This window comes from Erinaceus europaeus, chromosome 14 (assembly GCF_950295315.1).
Source record: "Erinaceus europaeus chromosome 14, mEriEur2.1, whole genome shotgun sequence".
Taxonomy (NCBI): Eukaryota; Metazoa; Chordata; class Mammalia; order Eulipotyphla; family Erinaceidae; genus Erinaceus; species Erinaceus europaeus.
In genome coordinates, this window is record NC_080175.1 from 57,934,189 (window position 1) to 57,958,859 (window position 24,671).

General features: G+C 40.6%; 1 protein-coding gene across 8 annotated transcripts in view; it reads right to left on the reverse strand.

Annotated features, from left to right (window-relative positions):
* MECOM (MDS1 and EVI1 complex locus) overlaps nt 1-24,671 on the reverse strand; it is a 750,632-nt gene that overhangs the window by 373,938 nt on the left and 352,023 nt on the right. For all 8 annotated transcript variants that reach the window (XM_060171922.1, XM_060171927.1, XM_007522952.3 and 5 more), the window contains exon 2: nt 4,931-5,268. In XM_060171922.1, the coding sequence (XP_060027905.1) occupies nt 4,931-5,268 (338 nt within the window). The remainder of the gene's footprint in view (nt 1-4,930; nt 5,269-24,671) is intronic.

A 24,671-nucleotide genomic window follows, 5' to 3' on the forward strand; every position in this document is an offset into this window, starting at 1 on the left:
AGGCTGGTCCTTGTGCCTTGTGCCACCTGTACTTAACCCACTGCGCTACCGCCCGACTCCCTGGCCATTCATTCTTTACTAAGCAATTATTTCTCAAATGTCAGTGTTATGGACTCAATATTTGAGTCTTCTCTAACTTCACTTGCTAAAATCCTAACATTTACATGACTCGGGGACAGGCAGCAATGCACCTGGTTGAGTACACATATAATGCACAAGAACCCAGTTCAAGCCCCTGGTCCCCTGCACAATTTCCCAACAGTCCCCACCTGCAGGGGAAAGCTTCATGAGTGGTGAAGCAGGGCTGCAGTATATCTCTCTCTTTCTCTATCTATCTTCCATTTCCCTCTCAATTTCTCTGTCTCTATTCAATAAATAAATAAATAAAAATTTTAAATTATTTGAAAAAAATTACAAGAGTATTTGGAGGCAGAAAATGTATGTGGTACACAAAGACAATTTTTAAATTGGTTTTGTTTTGTTTCACTTTTTTTTTTTTTACCAACACACTGCTCATCTCTAGCTTATGGTGGTGCAAGGAGGACTGAACCTGGGAACTTGGAGCCTTAAGCATGAGAGTCTCTTTGCACAACCAGTTTGCTATCTACTCCATCATAAGGACAAATGTGGCCACAAGGCTTTAAAAGTGGTGCCGCAGTGCTACAGGTGTCTCTCTGTCTCTCACCCTCTCTATCTCCCTCTTTCCTCTCGGTTTCTGTCTCTATCCAATAAATAAATAAAGGTAATAAAAATTAAAAGCAAAAATCTCACTCCATCAGTGAAGGTGGGCAACTAATTGGGATGCTATTACAAGGCGTTAAGTCCTTCAACAAATTACTTCATCTGGGGTTTTGTGGGGCAAATATTCAAATAGTATTAAGCTGTGAGTAGAAAGGCCAGGAATAGTTTTATGAAAGAAAAGTTGAAGAATGAATAAAAACCAGTGAAGGATGGGAAGGGGAAAGTTGCTTTCAGGTAGGGAGAGAACAGTGTTCACACAAAAAAGAGAGGCCAGGCCATGGAGCACCCAATTGAGTGCACATATTACTATACCTCATGACCCAGGTTCAAGCCCAGTCCTCACCTGCAGGAGGAAAACATCCCAAGTGGTGCAGTGTTACAGGGGTTTCCCCTTCTCTCTAACTCTCCCTCTCTCTCTCAGTCTCTATCAATAAAAATATCTGCTGGAAATGGTGGAGTTGTGCAGGCATTGAGCCTAGACGATAACCCTAGTTGAAAAAAGAAAGGGTTTGGAGTGGGGGGTTGGTGCTTGAGGATTCAGGTCCTGGTGCACAATGGTGGAGGAGGACCTAGGTGGGGGCGGGGTTAGAGTATTATGCAGGAAACTAAGAAATTCTACACTTGTGCCAACTACTGTATTTACTGTCTACTATAAATTATAAAAAAATTTTTAAAAAAGAGCAATGACCTAAGTAGTCAGATATTAACTACTTTTATATATATACTCTTAGAAAATACTTTGAGAGAGGGCCAGGCGGAGGCGCACCCAGTTAAGCCATATAAAACTATGCGGAAGGATACGTGCCTGGTTTGAGCCTCAGCAGAGAGAACGCTTCATGAGCAATGAAGAGGGTCTGCAGGTGCCTATCTTTATCCCATTCTCTCTGTTTCCCCATACTTTCTCAATTTCTCTCTGTCTCCCCATACTTTCTCAATCTCTCTCTGTCCTATCTAATAAAAAATAAAAATTTAAAAAAAGTAAAAACTGGCCACCAGAAGTGGCGGATTCATAGTGCTGGCACTAAGCCCCAGTGACTGGCGACAAAAGAAAAAAAAAAACAAAACTTTGATGCTCATTCTGCTTTGACGTAATCCATGCTTTGGCCAATGAAAATCATGAGGTGTATTTATTCTCAATCATATTCAGTGAAATCCCATCACACTGGGCATATACCGGTGCTGCCACCTCCAGAACTACTCTCCCCATCCAAGGGTGTCTGAACCAATTCATTTGATCCAAAGTTCACAGCGGGAACCTTGGAACCCCATGTATATATCATTTCCACTACTTTGTTTATATTCTGTTAATTCCCACTCACAATATTCTGTTTGCTTGTGCTTGGTTATTTTATCTTCCTATGATTAGCCAACAGCCACTAAACTTTTTTTTTGACAAGATACCTTGATCTTTATTAACTCCCTTAAACCTAAAAAGTGAGAAGATTAATACAGTATTGTTAGCAAGATACAGTATTTTCAGGTTATCAACAGGATACAGAATTAGCTAAATTTTATTGTTTATTGGCTTATATAAAACAAATTTTATATTGGCTTCTAATGATTTCTTTTTATTTTTTATTTATAAAAAGGAAACACTGACAAAAAACCATAGGATAAGAGGGGTACAGCTTTGCACAATTCCCACCACCAGACCTCTGTATCCCACCCCCTCCCCTGATAGTTTTCCTATTCTTTATCCCTCTGGGAGTATGGACCCAGCCACTGAACTTTTGCATTCTTAGAATAAGAAGGGAATCAGATACACATGCAGGCAAATATGACACATGAATGATTGGAAATAAGCACACAGGAAGGGATTTTCTCTGTCTCCCCCCTCTTCTTTCAAATTTTCTCTGTCCTGTCAAAGAAAATAGGAAAAAAATAGCCTCAAGGAGGAGTGAATTTGCAGTATCCAGTGACAACCTCGGTGGAAAAAAGAGAATGATGGAAGAAAGGAAGGAAAGGAAGGAAGGAGAGAGGGAGGAAAAGACTATTTAATGAGTGAAAGGGACTATATTTAAAAATTCATCAACTGAATTTTTAAAGGAAAGAGAGAGAGAATGATTGAATCCAGAACTCTTTATAGAAATAACTTGATGCCAAGAAACACAGTCTGATATGCCAGCCTTGACATAAAGAAAAGAACTACTCTGTACTTCTCAAAGTAATTATAAATACGTCCATGTATATATTGAAGACATTTACTTCAAGGAAGAATAAAAAATATGGTTTTGAAATGTCTTCTAAAGGCAGAAATTTCCCCAAAGTGAATCTACCATTAGTCCATAGGTATAGACCTTAAAGAGACACAGTACAGTCCTATATTTCCTAGCCCTGTATCTGCAAAAATGATCTTGTTATGAACCCTTGGTTTATTCCCAGCCGTCTTGATAATCTCTAGCAGTGCTGCACTTGTTGTCTAGCTCTTGTGTTTCTGCAATAAAAGTTTAATGAGTTACTCATTATTGCAATGTTTACAGCCATTATTTTAAGATGAGCAATAATGACGTAAAGTACATACGCATTTAGTTTAAAACGTATTCAGCTCACATATCAGTTAATGCTACTGTGTGTGTGTGTGCACGTGTGTTTAATTCCTTATCAATATGCATGTTGAAGGGCTTTGCTGGGGCTGTGATAAAGAGCAAAGCCAAGGAAGAATTTCTCACTTGTAGTCATGTCAAATCCAGATCGTAACATTCGTCATTTCAGAATATGAGAGTTTGGAAAAGTACATGCCAAAATGAACCTAGCTTATCCAGTTTCTGTCTAACTGAAAGACAATGAAACCAGGAATCAGTCACATCTCTAAAAAAACACTTTCCTGTCCATGGAGAAATCATCTAGACGTTTTTGAGATACAGAACAAATCTTCTAGCAATTATGATAGTATAATTTAGCCACAAAAGTTATCACATGGAAGCCAGAGGGTGGTGCAGCCAGTTAAGCACTCTTTTTAACCATACTCAAGGATCAGGGTTCGAGCCTCTGCTCCCCATCTGCAGGGGGTCAGCTTCACAAATGGTAAAGCAGGTGTCCATCTTTCTCTCTCCCTCTCTATAATTCCTCCCCTTCTAAATTTCTTTCTGTCTTATTCAATTAAAAAAGAGAGAGAGAGCAAGAGAGAGAGAGGAGAGAGAGAAGGGAAAATGATTGGTGAGATCAGTAGATTTGTAGTGCTGGTACCAAGCCCCAGGGATAACCCCGGTGCAATTAAAAAAAAGTCATCACATTTCAAAAGTAAACTGGAAATATATATATGTAAATATATGTACAAAAATATACATTATGCATATCTATACATATATGTATATACTGAACCTATATGAAATTTAGAAGCTCAGAAAAGGAATAATAGGTAGCTAGTCTTACTGAATTTAAATATACATGTGTTTTATAATTAAACCAGAATGAAAGTAAAGGCAAGTTAACTTAGAACCATAGAATGAAGAAAACAAATTTTTCATCTAACTTTCCAAGCAAAGCACTTCAAGTTTTCCAAGCCCCCACTTCCCACAAGTAAACAGCAAAAGCACAATCAACAAGTCAGATGACCGCACCTTTGGCTTATGCCACATAGTATATACACCTCACACAATATTTCTGAATATTCACCCTCAAAACTATTTTATTTTATTTTTGCCATCAGGTTTATCTCTGTGGCTTGGTGCATGCACTACGAATCCACTGCTCCCGGCAGCCATTTTCTTTTCTTTTTCTTTTTCTTTTATTTTTTTTTCCTATTTTTTAACAGGACAGAGAGAAAATGAAAGGAGAGGAGGACATAGAGAGGGAGAGAGAAAGATAGAAACCTGCAGACCTGCTTCACCACTTAGGAAGTGTCCCCCCCAGAGGTGCGGAGTGGAGGCTCAAACCCGAACACCTGTGCAAGGTAATATGTGTGATTAACCAAGTGTACCATCACCCAGCCCCCAAAACTATCTGTTTTCTTTATCATCCTTTCAAGTGGGCACTATTCTCTGATATTCACTGCTTGGGTATTTTTTTCTATCACCCTACATCCTGAAGCAACACTGTTTCAATCAAGTAGAGATTACTAAGCAATGGGTCATTCTTGAGTGATTTGAAGGTGCTTTGCTCCATCACAGAAAGACAGTTACTTAAAGATGAAGCTCTTCTTTACACATCTGGATAGACATCAAAGCACTAATTCAAAAGCTGGCCTTACCTCCCATCCGTAACTGGGATCCTTCAGGTCTGACTTCTGCTCTCCAACATACGGCCCGAACTTTTCACCTGCCTCAATCTTCCTCTTGGTCCATATTCCAAGCCCTGCTCCTGGCATACTTGACTCTCGAAGTTCAAACTCAGCAGGAATGGGGATGTCATCAGGTATGTAGATGGGGGCTTTGTATGGGGAGCCCTCTTTCGGAGTGAAGGCTTCGCTGGAAGGAGCTGGAGAGCATGGCTCTTGAATGTTGAACGAAGGGGTGCTGGCTGCGCCATCTGCATCTGGCATGTCTTCCAGGGGGATTTCAGGGTAGTGGCCGTAAATACACTCATTACCTGTGAATAAACAAGAAGTCCGTGAATTCCTACTGATAGGGAGGAGACGAAACTCTGTGGCTTGGCAGTTTATAGTGTTGGCTCCTGCTGAGAGAATAGGGAAGATTGGGCCCATTAGGTGGCTCACCCAGTGGATCACACACATTACCATGCACAAGGACCTGGCTTCAAGACCTGGCCACCCTATGGGAGTACCCAAAACTGGGGAGGCTTCATAAGAGGTAGAATGGTGCTACAATGTCTCTTGTCTCTCTATCTCTCTCTTTCTCTCTCTCTCTACCTCTCCCTCCCTCTCTTCACCCCCCCCCTTTCTCTGTCTCTCACTCTCTAAGGAAAGAAAAATATGCCCACTGAGTGTGGTGATGTCTTACAGGCACTGAGCCTCAGTGATAACCCTGGTGATAAACAAATGGGAAAGATTATTATTAAATATGCCTGGGTTAAGATATATACTATTCCAGGTCAGAGAGGGAGAGAGAGAGAAAGAGAGAGAGAGAGTGTGGTGGTGGTGGTGGTGGTGGTGGTGGTGGTGGTGATGGGGTAATCATCTTTGAGGTTTTTCTGGATGAATCAATAAATCGAATGAACAAATCTTCAACTGTCAAAACTCTCGTGGCTCACGGACCAGCTCAAGCCATTATCCAGTTGGGGAAAAACTGACAGTGTGATTATGCGTTTGAGCAAAGTAGCTATATGAAGTAAATCTGAATAACAAGGGCAACAAAAGGGAATAAATTAATTAATTAATATTTTTTAAATAGTAAATCTGAGTGTACTTCCTGAGTGTACTACAACTCCACAAACCACCCAAACCAGAGATGACAGCATTCTGTAACATGTTGGTATTGGTGTACTGGACTAAATTGTACATGGGATGCCAAAGATTTCCAGGATTTGTGAGAGGATTCCTTATTAGTCAGAATCCTGTGGGAGAATTCTTTATTAGTCTATGAATCTGTGCTTGCACTCCCTGTGTTTTGACCGTCTTGTTTCAAGCACATCACTGGGTCCTTGGTATTTCCTTGCCTCGGTAACTTGTACAAAGCAGGAAGCAACCTGAAGTTAGCAATCAGGCTGGACATTTGTCCAAGATGAGATCACTGAAGAAATTCAATGGTATCCCAAGGGGAAAGAGAAAAGAGCGGTACATTAGGGAATACCAAGAGGAGAACAGTTTTCCTCCAGATTGAGGAATGATAGCTATCTGTGTTCTGCAAAACCTTTGAGGAGTAAGAACATAGAATAACTTGGATTGGACTAGACTCTAAGCACTGGAGTTCTAAGGACTCCTCCAAGTATCACAGCACCCACACCTAAAGTACATGACCCTCAGGTGTTTATGTACTTTGGGGATGGAAATGGCAGAGAGAAAAAAGGAATTATGGTCTGGAATTTTCCACTGGTTCACCAGCTGAATGGGGATTTGAGTCATCTCCATGAAAATAAACACATATTTCTTGTCCACTAGGACTATGGAATAAATCCTACCTAATTACTTGACTTGTAGTCTTTGAAAGTTTACAATGGGTTAGGATTGTAGAAAAAAAAAAGTAATCAGTTGAAATTACCAGAATAACCCAAAGATAAAATAGATTTATTCCAGTTTCCATGATAAGAGTTCTAATCTTACCAAGATAACCACAAGTTGAGAAAGAAGTAGAGGAGTTTAAACTTCTGTTCATCTAGATCAGATGACCTTTAAGATGACCAGTTTTGCAGGCTGTAAGTGATCAGTTTCCCAAAACAGTTCATTGATTTACAGTGCAGACAACCTAGGTTCTAGTTCCAATGCCTCCTCTGACTAATTATGAAAACAAATACTATTACTTATTAACACCTGTCCATCAAGTACAGAGTTCTCTTAAAGTTTCATGAAGTAACAGTACAAATAAAATTATCTTTCAAATGAGGCTTTGGATTGCAGCAACAAGCCAATGCCATTTAAACCAAGCATCAAAACAAATTCTTTTGGGTTTACACCTATGAACTATTGGATTTCAACCTACAAGTTCAACACATACAAAATCATGTGTCCTCAAAGTCTCCTGCTTCCTTCCTCAAATTAAAAATAATTTTTCAAGCCAGTGAAATAACTCACTTGGACACTGCATTGTTTTTGCCATGTATAGACCCAGAGTCAAGTCTAGCCTCCATGGCATTGAAGGAAGTTTTGGTGCTATGATATCTTTCACTATGTCTGCCTCTCTGTCTCTACCATCTTCACAGACAATACTTTTAATCCACCTGCATGTTAGCTATCAGATTCAAGCAACCTAAAATAGACTTCCTAGCTTCTTCCCACATGAAGACTCCCTAGTTTCATCTGCTCTATTCCTAGTTTTGGGTTCCTGAATATTAAACAGTCTTTCCTGCTTTATATCTTACTGTCTTTTAGCCATCAAGTTACGGCAGCTTCTATGATTCCATCATGACCTCCCTTGCTTTGTCATGTACATGGTCCAGGTTCAAGCTAGACTTCCACCACACTGAAGGAAGCTTTGGTGCTGTGGTCTCTTTCACTCCCTTTCTATCTAACATATTTTTTTTCTATAAAGGTGCAAACTATGGATTACAAATTTCTTTCTAAATATCACATCAAAAGATACATTTTGGGGACCAGGCAGTGGTGTGCCCATTAAAGCACGTTACCATTCACAAGGACCTAAGTTCAAGACCTGACTCCCCACTTGGAGGGTGAAAGTTTCACAAGCGGTGGAACAGTGCTGCAGACATTTATCCTCTCTCTCTCTCTCTCTCTCTCCCTTTCTTTCTCCAGCTTTCCACCCCCTATCTCTCACCCTCTATTAAAAATATAAAAGGGAGAAAAAAAACTAAAAAAAAATTGGCTGTTGGATGTGCAGGCATTGAGTAACAGAGAAAATTTTGTTGAAAAAGAAAAAAAAAACTTTAATATCCCCCCCCAGACATCAGAGAAATAAATTCAAGACTCAAACATCCTTGATAAAGTCTAGCTAATTTTAGCTTCAGAAAGATTCTTACTTTAAGCTGAATTAAAGGTATACTAACACTCTTGATAAAGCTAATGACCCATTAAAAAAATTCTCTAGAATGGTAGCATTGAACTTCAGGAAATAGGAAGTTACTTTGCAGATTATTTATTAAACCAGAGCACTGCTCAGCTCTGACTTACAGTGGTGCTGGGGGTTGAACCAGGGATCCTCAGTGCCTCAAGCATGAAATTCTTTTTGCATGATCATTATGCTATTTCCCCAGCTCACTTTACTGATTCTTTAAGAGATTTTTCAGTCATATTATACATTTTTTTTTCTCCAGAAGTAAGTGCTATAAGTTGGGAAACACTGTGAAATCTATAGATTTGCCTGTTTATGGAGGAGGAGAGGAGAGAAGAGAGGAGAGGAGAGGGGAGGGGAGGGGAGGGGAGGAGAGGAGAGGAGAGGAGAGGAGAGGAGAGGAGAGGAGAGGAGAGGAGAGGAGAGGAGAGGAGAGGAGAAGAAAGGAGAGGAGAGGAGAGGAGAAGAAAGGAGAGGAGAGGAGAGGAGAAGAAAGGAGAGGAGAAGAAAGGAGAGGAGAAGAAAGGAGAGGAGAAGAAAGGAGAGGAGAAGAGAGGAGAGGAGAAGAGAGGAGAGGAGAAGAGAGGAGAGGAGGGGAGGGGAGAGGAGGGGAGGGGAGGGGAAGGGAGGGGAGGGGAGAGGAGAGGAGAGGAGAGGAGAGGAGAGGAGAGGAGAGGAGAGGAGAGGAGAGGAGAGGAGAGGAGAGGAGAGGAGAGGAGAGGAGAGGAGAGGAAAGGAAAGGAAAGGAAAGGAAAGGAAAGGAAAGGAAAGGGAAGGGAAGGAAAGGAAAGGAAAGGAAAGGGAAGGGAAGGGAGGGAAAGGAAACAAATGAATGGAACTACTTCCTTCAGCAATTATCCCATACAGGTCAGTAAATTTCTCCCTATTTCCCCAAAGGGTTAAATCAATCACACTGTCAGTTGCACCAAAATGATCTCAAATCTAAAAGGGGGGCTAGAGAAAACCCTATCTGGCTCTCATGCTGGCATAACTGATCCCATGACCTTGGAGTTCCCACAAATTCTCTAGATACATAAATGAAACAAGTGCATTTGGATTTCCACTCCTGTGTAGACAAAATACACATGTGTGCCCAACCTGCTCCACAGAAGAATTTGAATTTGAAGCCTGAGTGCAGTTCTGCTTACAATGGCAAAAAATTCCAATTAAACCTAAAGAACAACTTCCATCGGTCAAGCAAATCCAGGAGAAAGACTCACAATCCCATTCATCCAGTTCCTGGCATTCTGCGTATATATGAACCCAGGCAATTTATTTTCAAGCCACTATTAATCTGGTATCATCTGAATTAAATATAATCCCCCCAAACAATGAGAATAGGAAACTGCTGAGTGTTCAGAATCAAAATACTCGACAAGATTTCAACAGCAATCCCGTATTATGAAATTTCCAACAGCAAATGTAATTTATTTGCATAAACCAAAACAAGCTCATGCCTCCACATGCATTACTGAAGAACTCCCCCCAAAGCTGCTCAAACATTTCATCGAAATGACAAACTACCTCAATTATCATATCTCCATTAAATTTGTTATTGGGGAATCAGTGGGTATAGACCCATTCCCTGAGCTATCACTACAGTTAATTAAGGGAGTACTCAGAGATCATATTGACAGATTGGGTACAATTACAATAGGTACGTATCAGGTAAGAAGTGCCATATAAATCAATGGTTCCATAAAGATAAATAACACTAGTAGCTTCTTGGAGCTGAGCTGCCTGCTACTGGAAATGGCTTCACACATCCTGTGGACTTGTCATTAACTGAACCAGGACAGAAAGATAAGCTTATACGCCTGAATTTGAGGCAAATGGTTTGGGTAGGACACTTGTAAAGCAATGTCTTCAATTCTGAGTTTTAAGTACTCCAATTTGGATGCTTGAAAACCAAGGAAGAATCCAAGCTGAGGTTAGATTATCTTTCTTTCTATGTTCTCTCTGAATCAATAACACAGGTTTCATCTGGCATCTGGCAGAGAGTTCCTTTTGTAAAGAGGATACTACAGAAGTACTGCCTATAAAAAATAACTCCCATACATGCAATTATTCTGTCTCATGTTGAAGCTCTTGGTACAGTGAGAAGGCCATGGCAAGCAGCTTGCAGATGCAGCAATTAGTCCTCAAGGATGCTAAACAGTGCACCCAGTATCAAAGTGAGTGGAGCCTGAAACTTCCTCAGATCCAAATCTAGTTCTTCCTTATCTCTCAGGCAACTAGCTGGCCTTTTTTTTAAAACATCTCTAATGTTTCCCCCCAAAATACAACTATGTGATACAAAACTTAATTCTACATTTTTCAATTAATGTACTATGATAAACACTTCCTTATTAAAAAATAGCTGGGGTGCAAACAGTGGCACACCCAACTGGGCACACATTACCACACACAATGACCCTATTCAAGCCCTCAGTCCCCACCTGCAGCTCCGGAAGAAGCTTCATGAGAGGTGAAGCAGGTCTGCAGGTATCTCTCTTTCTCTCTCCCTCACTGTCTTTCCCTTCCCACTCAATATCTCTCTGTTTATATACAAAAAATGTTGATTTTGATAAGCATAATAGGTAGAAACTAGAGCACTGTTATGCTGTAATAGATGCTGTGTCAGCATTTGAAATGGACCCCAGAATCTTGTATATACAAGTCTTTCACTCTGTCATCCCCTCACCACCTATCACTTGGCTCTTTGGCTGGTTTTTTGGTTTAAAAAAATGTTAACTTCCATGAACTAAAAACAAAATCTAATTTTTCTTTATGATTTTCACTTTTTTTCATTAAATCTTTTTCGTATTATCTTTATTTACTTATTGGATAGAGGCAATCAGAAATCAAGTGGGAAGGGACAGATAGAAAGGAAAAGATACAGAAAGACACCTGCAGCCCTGCTTCACCACTTGCAAAGCTCCCCCCCCCCACCTCCCCAGACAAGGACCAGAGGCTCGAACCTGGGTCCTTGCACATTTTAATGTGCGCTCAACCAGGTGCACCACAACCCCAACCCGGCCCCTTGATTTTCACTTTTTTCTTAGAAAGTCCTTACCTATCCTAAGGAGAGAGAGATAAAGAAAAAAAAAAGAATCTTTTGTGTTTTCTTTGAGTTTTATAATTGCTTTTCTTCCAGTCTTGGATTACCAGTGATTTACTGCTGAGTGAAAAGCAGAGTAAAATGATTTCATTTATTTGAGCTCCTGTGAACGGCAGTCTAGGAAAAAAAAAAAAAAAAAAGCAATTTCTCTCATAATTCTTTGCTTCTTATTTTCAAGGCTGGCTTAAAATGCCTTCTCTTTTTGTGGGTTTTATATAACTCGCCATTTGTTTCACTTGGCCTCTCTGCTGAGCTTAACTGCAGATTCTCTGGGCAGATGCCATTCAAAATTCTGTGTCTCACCATGAACCGCCATCTTTCTATCATTATCACAGCATATACTGCTTAGAATGATCAGTCAGGATGTCCACAGAGCACTTTCCTCTGGCTTATTTATAGAGGATGCTAGCATCCTGGTTAAAAGAACAGAAGCACAACACAGGCACACAGCCGGGCAATCCACTGAGATTGACTGTTGCAAAAGCCTCAAACCAGGAATCAGTTCTTCAAACTCAGCCCTGCATACAAAGGCATCTTTTCCACACACCCATGAGTTTGCAGTGTGTATGTGTGTGTGTGTGTGTGTCTGTGTGCGCGTGCGCGCACACTCGCACGAGGCAAGCGCCTAATAGCTCATTTCTCTTAAAAAATAAGCTGAGACAGAAACATGGTTTGAGATCTCAGGCAGCCTGGTTGAGATCATAGCTACACAAAAACCACTGCCTGGAGGAGCCCGACTGGGGAATTGAACAGATTAGGTAACTCCAAAATTTAGACATTTCCCCCCATTATGTTCCTTATTGCAGTTTTGCAATAAAAACATGAGCAAACTTCAAAGGAAGCTCTGTCATAAAGGTTAATTGCTGCTGAAGAAGAGGGTGGGCCCCAGAGCTGGGACTTTGTGCCCGGCGCTCACTCACTCTCTTGCAGGGAGGAAGGATTACACGTGGCCGAGTAGGAGGATGCCCGCTGGAGCAGAGGCCAAGGCTGCCAGGCCCCATAACCCACTGGGGACCTCCTGATAGGCAAGCAGGGAATGGAATATGAGGCCAGGCCATGCTGCTTGATGCTGGCCCATTCCCTTCCAAAATGCAAACCGATGCACGCATCTTCCCTTGTTAGGACAGTTCCTCAGTGGCTTGAGTGTGTGTGTGTGTGTGTGTGTGTGTGTGTGTGTGTGTGTGTGTGTGTGTAAGCAGAGGACAATTCCATAGTAGTTCCACAAGGAACTACTATGTGTAAGCCAAGGACCTTAGGAGTCATCGATTAAAGGCCTGAAAGAGGGAGTTAGGGGTAGGGGATTGGAGACTGAAGCACCACTCACACACCGAACAAAGAAGGGAGTTTTAGGCATCAGCCAGTAAATGCTGTCACAGTGGTCCTCAGATGGTGGTATTTCAGATCTCAGTGGAAAGAAGAGAAAGCCCAAAGCTGATAAAGAAAAGAGCATGGATTTCCTGAAAACTGACTTCAACTTGATCTGAAGGATGTGAGTCAGGGCCCACAGGGACAGATTTTGAAAATAAAGGCATTGGGCTGGTAAAATAGCTCACATGAATGGTGCACTACTTTGCCATGTGCATGATCTAGGTTTGAGTGCACTGAAGGATGCTTCTGTGCTTTGGGCTCTTTCACTATCGCTCTCTGTCTTTATCGTGAAAAAGAAAGAGGCGGAGGAGGAGGAGGAGAAAAACAGAGGCAGTTAATAGAAGGGAAAGCTGCTGCAGCCTGGGAAAAGAAGTACATCAAGTATTAATGGCAAGTGAGAGCCCTGCTATCACACATGCCAGAGTGATGTTCTGGTTCTCTTTCTCTCTCCTTAGTAAATAAATAAAATCTTTTTTTCAGGGGGAGCAGGGAGGCTGAGGCATAGAGTTCTGGTGCATTTATAGAATTCCTACCTCTACAGTCCAGCATGTTTCTGAAATAAATGGACAACATGGCTTGGCAAGTGGAAATTTTTATAATGGCCTTCCAAGCTTCCCTGTCACTCTAGTAGTTGCTACTTTCTTATGTCATGCCATTCTACCTCTTCCTCATGAAGCTACAGTCTCCCAGTGGTTGCTAAAAGATAATTCATCTATGGGCTGTCAGAAAGACCCCAGAGGGAGAGGCTGAGGGGGTAACATAATACTCATGCTAAAGATTTTCATGCCTGAGGCTCTCAGATGTCGGGTTCAATCCCTAGCACCACCACAAACCACAGCAGAGTACACTCTCTACTTCTGTCTCTCCCGTTATAATAAATAAAATGTTTTGTAAAAGAAATATCACAAAAGTATTAGAGAATTTTGGAGACAAGGACTTTGATACACATGAAGGAACACATAAAGAAACCCACATTTCTCTTTCTCATTGAATTATCCTCTGACTTGAAGACCTGGTTTTTTCCCATTACCAAGGAATTTCACAGATACTTCACTAAACAAGTATCTGGTTAGAAAGTTACACAGGTAGCTCCTAAGTCATTATGAAATGAGTTTGGCCACTACCAGAAATTCTTCCTCAGAACTGAAATTAATATATACATATAGAATGGTTCTGGAAAGAAACTGCTAGGAAACTTGCCACTAAGGAAGGTACCCGTCACATACTTCAATATCTGTTTCCAGAATGGAAAGCAGCTGGATTAAAGATGTTAAAAATTCTATGAATCCTACTCCAAAGGAGAGGACAAAAAATTAATAAACCACGACCTGGTTAATGTTTGGCTTATTGTGTTGTTAGAAAACCACGAACACCAGCACTACTGCAGCAACCAGGTAAGAACAGACTTATCACGGACCAGATAGAGTGTCTTTTACTTTCTTACCACATGCCTCCACTGTCTGTGGAACAACACAGATTCTTTAAGAGGCTTTTGGGCAACCCTTGACCTCCTCATTTTTCTCATTAAGTTTTTTTTACATCCCCAAAGTGACTTTCCTTCAGATTCATTTAGAGTCGCACAGACATATCCCGGAATTATGTCACCACGGCCTGGGTGGCTCCTCCTGGGGGCAGTCTGCACTGACCAGAGTACAGCCTTTCAGTATTCAGAGCCTGTCTCCAGTCATTATTTGCCAGCATATCTAAAAGAAGGCAGGCATTTCCTGTGGCATACAAATGGGACCCTCTTATCTAAACGACTGTTTAAACAGGTATTTAAGAAAAGACTATCACGGGCAGGAATGTACTGATGACGGAACACATTAGTTTAGAGCTGGACACATTAGTGGAGGACTAGCCATTGTCAGAAAAAGGAAGCCTATCAGCACCAGGAAGGTATCGAGACTGTTTTACAACTCCCATTTAGGCATGATGGGGGATTGTAACTAACACTATTTGCATCTAGAGCAAAAAGAAGCGGCACAAGCCCATAGTAACCCTTAGAGTCCAAACTGTGAAAGAGGCACTGTGGACAAGTTCAAACCTAAGTCCAGCCTGTCCAAGCAAGCCTGGCTTGACCTAATGAAAACCAAAAGACAGTCAAAAGTTTGGTACACCGAAAGCTCATAAAGTCTATTTCCTAGAAAGACTCTCTGAGACTTGGTTTGCTCTCTCCCAGTGTGTAACCTATGAAAGACCATACTCTGGCTGCCTACCGTCCCTCTAACCAGTGAGAGTGGAATTTATTCCCAGTAGAGGCTTATAAAACGGGGCTGTTATTCTCAAATTAAGTAGACTGCCCTCTGGTGAGGACTGCGGTCTCAGTGTGGGCAGAAAGTGTGGTTTACTGCCTCTAATTTGTTTATGTTGTTGATGGTGGCTGGGGAAGCAAGCTGCAGCCCTGCCCATGCTGAACACGGACCTGACTGGCTTCCATTGGAAAAAAAATGGCGGAAAGCTGGAGGGGAGCCCAAGGATGCTTTAATGTGCCATCACAAATGGAGAAGCAACTGACCCAGCAGTCTGATCTCTTTGGCTCTGGATGGGAAAGGAGAGTCCAGGCATGTTTGTTGTCCTCCCCTAAGTGTGGCTTGCTGGATGTTGGCAGAGGTCCTTTTTTATTCCAAAGGAGATGCAGGAGCTACAAGTGAAAGGGAAGAGAGGCAGGTTGGGCCGAGGAGAGGAGTGCATTTGGTAGTGAAGGAACTGAATGCTATCACCAATACCAGTGAAAAAAAAAATCACAAAATGAAGATGGAAAAGTAAAGGAATGCAAAATTCTAACGTCCCAGACTGTCAACAAAGCTTGGTGGGTGGGACTGAACCAAGGGTTAGGTGACAAGTTCAAATTCATTCTTATAGAGGACTTGAGGCTGACTCTTCCCTAGTGATGTAAAACCAAACGGCTGTTTTATACCAACAGTTGCATAGAAAGGAAGAAAGAGAGAGAGAGAGAGAGAGAGAGAGAGAGAGAGGGAGGGGGAGGGGGAGGGGGAGGGGGAGGGAGGGAGGGAGGGAGGGAGGAAGGAAGGAAGGAAGGAAGGAAGGAAGGAAGGAAGAAAAAAATGTATGTATGTCTAGCTGAAGAGAGAGTTGTAGCAATGACTTGATATAAAGGCATGTGGACAAGCAATGAGACACTAGACAAGCCACATTCTTGGTTTGATAAGCAGAGCACCTAGAAGAATGGAATTTTTGCTAGAATCTCCAGTGAAGTTATATTTGACAATGAACCATGGCCCTTGTTTGCCCAAGGATGGGGAGTTAGAAGACGAGGATGACTTCTGTAGAAGTTTCTTGATTTGACTAATTCCACCTCAGACTCTGATGGTAACACAACACAGTATCTCAAGTGTAAAAGAAATGTAGGTGGCTCCAAGAAGTGCAATCTTCTGCTCCTACTACCAACTCTATAGGCTCCCATATTAAGTTTCACAACACTACATTGAATTAAATGTCAAATCATTCAAAACCATGAAGAGGGATGGAATGTCACTGGGAAACAGAAAGGAAGGGTTTTTTTTTCCCCCTTAATTTGAGAAAACATTACACGCTCTGATAAAAAAAAATGTTTTCAGAAAAATATGACCAGATGTGTTTCGCATGTGTGTACATACACTCAATGGCACTTATGATTTGAGAAGGGGTAATTTCAACATTGCTAAGTGGTAACACAAGCTAGGTATTTAAGGGAATGATATAATATGACAACTTCATAGACTACCAAACTAAGCACGGTCTCTGGACATTGTCATTACCAACATGTACAATAACTGGTAGCATTAGGGCGTCTGTACAGTGTACTTCAAATCTAATTGAGTCACACAGTCTGAGACATCTGATGGGCACCAGGCACTGCTTTCTAATGAGTACTGACTTAAAAAAAAAAAAAGCACTCAGTACCTCTACTATATAAATTACTATCGTTTGCAGCAGGGAAGGATTATAAATGTTTGCTGGCAAAAACTAAATTTATTTACAAACTGGGTCTAATTTATTTATGGCTCCAGTACAATCGGGTTTTGTTGAAATATTTATGTTATCTGTAGGTCTGCCTCACTAAAGCTCTACCACAATCATAAACACTGTTGAAAAATTATTTGCAGTTAGCAGGATTTAAACTACCCATTATATCACTAGCTAGGGCCCGTAAACTTTTTCATTGATTGATAAAGTTTCCTCTGTGGAATAAATACACATTTGACTTTCAAACTCTTTGGTGGGTTCTATAAGATGAAAAGGGAAGAATGAAACAGATGTCCTGAATTTGAAGCATTTTGGGTGACTGTTTCCATTGCACTTTCCATTGAAATTTTAAGGTTAGTTTAAAAGTGCTTAGGCTTCAGTTCTTTTGTTTGTTTGTTTGTTTTGGTTTTGGTTTCTTTTGTAGGATTAATAGTTAATAAAATGATTGAAATACTAGAGTGAGACAGAAGCCGGACCAAAAATACTACTACTCACTTTTATTCAATGACCCATTCCAAGGCATTTCTTTGGTATCATGTTGTACTGGAAACTGTAAAGGCTTCCAAAGCTAAATGTATATTCAAATAAGACACATTATCTTTTTGTTTGTTTCTGCCTCTAGAGCATCATGCTGACATCATGAATCCACTGCTCATGGTGGCCAATTTTTCCATTTTATTGGATAGGAGAGAGAAATTGCAGAGCGACCCCTCCCCAATACACACACACCACAGGTGGGAGGCGAGGGCTCAAACCCTGATCCTTGCGCGGGTCCTTGCTCTTACTACTATGTGCGCTTAACAGGGTGAGCCACACTCTAGCCCCTAAAACGCATTATCTACCCTCATGGAGATTAAAATTGAGTAGCTCAAGCAGAACTGGTAACCAATACATGACAGTGCATAAAAATAAGGACTTCTATCCTTACTTCAATTTAAATTGCCTCCATTGTCCATATTCTACATAGGGGCAAAACCATCATTAGTTATCTTTCATTCTGCAATTTAAAAAGGTGTTATTGTGTCCTCTGTGACAAAAATGAAACTGGAAGGAATTACCCTAAGAATTAGGGTATATATAAGTGAAGGGGTGTATAAATAAGTGAAGGGGCAAAAGCTAACCAATGATGGTTTCACTGATACGTGAAATATGAGTAACTGAGGCTAGTGAACTTACAGAATAAGTCCTAGCCAGTCTCTCTTATAAGGATGGTGGTTTGAAGGGTGAGCAGTGGGGACAGAATTCTAGTGGTGGGGACAATATGAAACTATATGTCTGTGATATTACAATTTGGCAAACTATTACTGAATCTCTAATAAAAAATTTAAAAACATAAATAACAATGAAAAGGATAGTGACTGTTAAGATTAAATAAGTCTGCAAAGGATCAAACTCTTCAAAGGCCCTAGCTTTCCAGTGGCTAAAACTTTGTATGTCCTGAATGTTTTCTCACAAGTGTTTTATTTCACTGCAATTGCTACTCCTATTTACTTTTAAGTATGATCAATATAGCCATGAACATCAGAATAAGAGTGGTTTATTCTCACTGCTTCTTCTTTTTTTTTTTCTTTTCTTTTTTCTTGCTTCCAGGGTTACCATTAGGGCTCAGTGCCAGCACTACAAATCCACCATTCCCAGCAGCCATTTTTTTTCTTCTTTATTTAATTTTCCTTTCTATTTTTATTAGGAAGATAGACATTTAGAGGGGAGGGAGAGAAAGATAGGAAGAAAGAAAGAGCAATACCTAACAGACCTGTTTCACTGTTCATGAAGCTTACCCCCTGCAGGTGGGGAGTGGGGACTCAAAGTGGATCCTTGTGCATGATAATGTATGTACTCAACCACAGGGTCCCCTATTATCACTGATTCTTCTAAACTAATAAAATTACGAAGTTAATAGGTTTTAAGGCAGTATTACTCATATTCCCATTAGAAAAATAATCCAACAGATGGATGGATAGATGTCTTCCCCGTCATTTATCAAGCAAAAAATAGATTTCTGCTTGGTCTGTATCACTGATAAAAAGGCTTAAAATTCCACTGTGAGACAGCTGGAACTGTTAGGAATCCAATAAAAGTCCCACTGCTCCATAAATAGCCCAAACCATAACAGGCACCCTCCAGTTAGAGCTGAAAGCTGTGCCAAATAGACCAGAGACAGCTCTGGTCTGTTTGGCTGGCCTCAGAACAGAGCTGCATTCAGAGAGAAGACTGGCTGGACTATCCTTCCAACCTAAAATGATTAGCCAGAGAACATGGAAGCATGCTTCCTGGTATGTCCCACAACTCAACAGTCAATGCTCCTTGACCAGATAATTTCCATGTATGTCTACAGTAGTCAAAGTAATTTACCTAAAAGGCAAAGTAACAACATATGCACGTAGAAGCTCTAGGGCTTCAAACATGCAAGACTAGTATTCTAAGGGACTGCACCATCTCCCTGGTTCTCTCATTCTCTCTCTGTCTCTCTCTCTCTCTCTCTCTCCCCTTAATTTCTTTTCTTTACTCTCAATAAAAATCATTCAGACATCTGTCACAAGATAAACACAGACTTAAAGTGTAAGGATGGAAAACTATCATACAGGCTAACAGACCACAAAAAAGGGCAGGAATAACCATTCTCATCTCAGACACGATAGATTTTAAATTAAATAAAGTAATAAAAGATAAGCAAGGACATTACATAATGATTAGAGGATCAATCAGCCAAGAAGACTTAACAATTATTAACATCTATGCACGCAATGAGGGACCATCTAAATACATTAAGCACCTACTGAAAGAATTTCAAAAATACATCAATAGTAATACAATAATAGTGGGAGACTTCAATACCCCACTCTCACACTTAGACAGATCAACAAAGCAGAGAACCAATAAAGATACAAGAGAATTCAATGAAGAGATGGACAGACTAGACCTCTTGGACATTTTCAGACTCCTCCACCCCAAAAAACTGGAATACACCTTCTTTTCAAATCCACATAACACATACTCAAGGATAGACCACATGTTAGGCCACAAAGACAGCATCAATAAATTCAAGAGCATTGAAATCATCCCAAGTATCTTCTCAGACCACAGTGGAGTAAAACTAACATTTAACAACTAACAGAAAATTATTAAAAGACACAGAATTTGGAAACTAAACAACATGCTCCTTAAGAGCCACTGGGTCAGAGACTCACTCAAGCAGGAAATTCAAATGTTCCTGGAAACTAATGAAAATGAGGACACAACCTATCAAAATATTTGGGACACAGCTAAAGCAGTACTGAGAGGGAAACTCATAGCCATACAATCACATATTAAACACCAAGAAGAAGCTCAAATGAACGACCTTACTGCATACCTCAAGGACTTAGAGGAAGAGGAACAAAGGAACCCTAAAGCAACCAGAAGGACAGAAATCACTAGTTAGAGCAGAAATAAACAACATCAAAAATAAAAGAACCATACAAAAGATCAATGAACCCAATGTTGGTTCTTTGAAAGATTAAACAAAATTGACAAACCCCTAGCCAGACTCACCAAACAAAAAAGAGAGAAGACGCAAATTAATAGAATTGTAAACGATGCAGGAGATATCACAACTGACACCACAGAAATCCAGAGAATCCTGCGAAACTTCTATAAAGAACTATATGCCACCAAGCTAGAGAATCTGGAAGAAATGGAACAATTCCTAGAAACATATGCCCTTCCAAAACTGAACCAAGAAGAACTACAAAATCTATATGCACCAATCACAGACAAAGAAATTGAAACCATTATTAAGAATCTCCCCAACAACAAAAGTCCTGGACCAGATGGCTGCACAAACGAATTCTACAAAACTTTCAGGAAACAGTTAACACCCATACTTCTTAAGCTATTCCATAAGATTGAAGAAACAGGAATACTCTCTTCCACCTTCTATGAAGCCAACATCACCCTGATAACAAAAGCTGATAGGGACAGAACAAAAAAGGAAAACTACAGACCAATATCTCTGATGAAGATAGATGCCAAAATATTAAACAAGATCTTGGCCAACCGGATACAGCAACATATCAAAAAGATTGTTCATCACGACCAAGTGGGATTCATCCCAGGAATGCAAGGCTGGTTCAACATCCATAAGTCAATTAATGTCATTCACCACATCAATAGAAGCAAAGCCAAAAACCACATGATTATCTCAATAGATGCAGAGAAAGCCTTTGACAAAATCCAACACCCATTCATGCTCAAAACTCTACAAAAAATGGGAATAGATGGGAAATTCCTCAAGATAGTGGAGTCTATATATAGCAAACCTACAGCCAACATCATACTCAATGGACAGAAGCTGAAAGCATTCCCCCTCAGATCGGGGACTAGACAGGGCTGTCCACTGTCACCGTTACTCTTCAACATAGTATTGGAAGTTCTTGCCATAGCAATCAGGCAAGAGAAAGAAATCAAAGGAATACAGATTGGAAGGGAAAAAGTCAAGCTCTCACTATTTGCAGATGATATGATAGTATACATAGAAAGACCTAAAGAATCCAGCAGAAAACTACTGGAAGTTATTAGGCAATATAGCAAGGTATCAGGCTACAAAATCAATGTACAAAAATCAAGCTCTCACTATTTGCAGATGATATGATAGTATACATAGAAAGACCTAAAGAATCCAGCAGAAAACTACTGGAAGTTATTAGGCAATATAGCAAGGTATCAGGCTACAAAATCAATGTACAAAAATCAGTGGCATTTCTTTATGCAAACACTAAATCTGAAGAAGACATCCAGAAATCACTCCCATTTACTGTTTCAGCAAAATCAATCAAATACCTAGGAATAAAGTTGACCAAAGAAGCGAAAGACTTGTATGCTGAAAACTATGAGTCGCTACTGAAGGAAATAGAAACTGATACCAAGAAATGGAAAGATATCCCATGCTCATGGATTGGAAGAATAAATATCATCAAAATGAATATTCTCCCCAGAGCCATATACAAATTTAATGCAATACCCATCAAAGTTCCACCAAGCTTCTTTAAGAGAATAGAACAAACACTACAATCATTTGTCTGGAACCTGAAAAGACCTAGAATTGCCAAAACCATCTTGAGGAAAAGAAACAGAAATGGAGGCATCACACTCCCAGACCTTAAACTATATTATAAAGCCATCATCATCAAAACAACATTGTACTGGAACAAAAATAGGCACACATAACAGTGGAACAGAATTGAAAGCCCAGAAGTAAATCCCAACACCTATGGGCATCTAATCTTTGATAAGGGGGCCCAAAGGATTAAATGGAAAAAGGAGGCCCTCTTCAATAAATGGTGCTGGGAAAACTGGGTTGTAACATGCAGAAGAATGAAATTGAACCACTTTATCTCACCAGAAACAAAAATCAACTCCAAATGGATCAAAGACCTAGATGTCAGACCAGAAACAATCAAATACTTAGAGGAAAACATTGGTAAAACACTTTCCCACATACACCTCAAGGACATCTTTGATGAATCAAACCCAATTGCAAGGAAGACTAAAGCAGAAACAAACCAATGGGACTACATCAAATTGAAAAGCTTCTGCACAGCCAAAGAAATTATTAAAAAAACAGAGAGACACCTCACAGAATGGGAGAAGATCTTCACATGCCAGACATCAGACAAGAAACTAATCACCAAAATATATAAAGAGCTCAGCAAACTTAGCACCAAAAAAGCAAATGACCCCATCCAAAAATGGGCAGAGGATATGAACAAAACATTCACCTCAGAGGAGATCCAAAAGGCTAACAAACATATGAAAAACTGCTCTAGGTCACTGATTGTCAGAGAAATGCAAATTAAGACAACACTAAGATACCACCTCACTCCTGTGAGAATGGCATACATCAAAAAGGACAGCAGCAACAAATGCTGGAGAGGATGTGGGGACAGAGGAACCCTTTTACATTGCTGGTGGGAATGTAAATTAGTACAGCCTCTGTGGAGAGCAGTCTGGAAAACTCTCAGAAGGCTAGACATGGACCTTCCATATGATCCAGTAATTCCTCTCCTGGGGTTATACCCCAAGGACTCCATAACACCCAACCAAAAAGAGGTGTGTACTCCTATGTTCATAGCAGCACAATTCATAATAGCAAAAACCTGGAAGCAACCCAGGTGCCCAACAACAGATGAGTGGCTGAGAAAGCTGTGGTATATATACACAATGGAATACTATGCAGCTATCAAGAACAATGAGCCCACCTTCTCTGACCCATCTTGGACAGAGCTAGAAGGAATTATGTTAAGTGAACTAAGTCAGAAAGATAAAGATGAGTATAGGATGATCCCACTCATCAACAGAAGGTGATTAAGAAGATCTGAAAGGGAAACTAAAAGCAGGACCTTATCAAATTGTAAGTAGGGCATCAAAGTAAAAACCCAGTGGTGAGGGGTTGACATGCAGCTTCCTGGGCCAGTGGGGGATGGGAGTGGGCGGGAGGGATGGGTCACAGTCCTTTGGTGGTGGGAATGGTGTTTATGTACACTCCTACCAAAATGTAGACATATAAATCAGTAGTTAATTAATATGAGAGGGGGAAAACCAATTGTATGTCTCAAAGTTTCTCAAAACACTAACTGAATCTTTTTAATATATAGGCTGTGTATTTGATATGCAGACTCACTCAAAAGCCTAGATCAAGTAGATTAGAAGCATCCAATAGCACAGCTATATACAAGATACTGGATACTGTACAGCAAATCATAACAAAAGGACTTTTCAAAGTTAACCCAATTAACAAATAATGTGATGATAACATTAACTATCAATTGTCTTTTTGAACCCTAAGACAGCAGGAACCTCACATCTCCACTATAGAGCCCCTACTTCCCCCAGTCCTGGAACCCTTGGATAGGGCCCACTTTCCCTTATGCCTCTCCCAATCCATACCAAATAATATTGCATCTGCCGATCACAACCTAACCAACGCAATGATTGCCACCTCAACATGCTTCACTTCAGACTGTGTCCAGAGACTTCACGTGTGGAATGACAACCCTTCAGCTTCATTACTCGGGTGAGACCTTTCCTTTTATAGTACACTCTAATTTCATCTCAGGTGGTTCACTTTCTAACAAAGTCCCATAACCTAGATATACGCCAGTTTCTGTGAGAGCTTATGTTCACACGTATCCATAAACTACTGCAAAATATATACCTGAAAGCAGAAGTACACTAGATTTTGCAGTGAGTACCTCCCTAACACTTCCTCTCCACTATTCCAAGCTTTGGGTCCATGATTGCTCAACAATTTGTTTGGCTTCGTATGTTAACTCTCTTTTCAATCACCAGGTTCCAGATGCCACCAGGATGCTGGCCAGGCTTCCCTGGACTGAAGACCCCACCAATGTGTCCTGGAGCTCAGCTTCCCCAGAGACATACCCTACTAGGGAAAGAGAGAGGCAGACTGGGATTATGGATCAACCAGTCAACGCCCATGTTCAGCGGGGAAGCAATTACAGAAGCCAGACCTTCTACCTTCTGCAACCCTCAATGACCCTGGGTCCATGCTCCCAGAGGGATGGAGAATGGGAAAGCTATCAGGGGAGGGGGTGGGTTATGGAGATTGGGTGGTGGGAATTGTGTGGAGCTGTACCCCTCCTACCTTATGGTTTTGTTAATTAATCCTTTCTTAAAAATTAATTAATTAATTAATTAAAAAAGATATTCTAACAAGAAAAATAAATCATTCAGAAAAAAAACATATATCAAAAAATAAGCTACTTGGTCATCAAGGTGCTTTGTTAAAAGGGCTGGGTAGTGACTCACATGTTACTTATGCAAGAGGACCTGGGTTCAAGCCCCCAGTTCCCACCTGCAGGGTGGAAGGTTCATGAGCAGTGGAGCAGGGCTGCAGGTGTCTTTCTTGTTCTCTCCTTCTCTCTCCCTCTCTTATCTCTCTC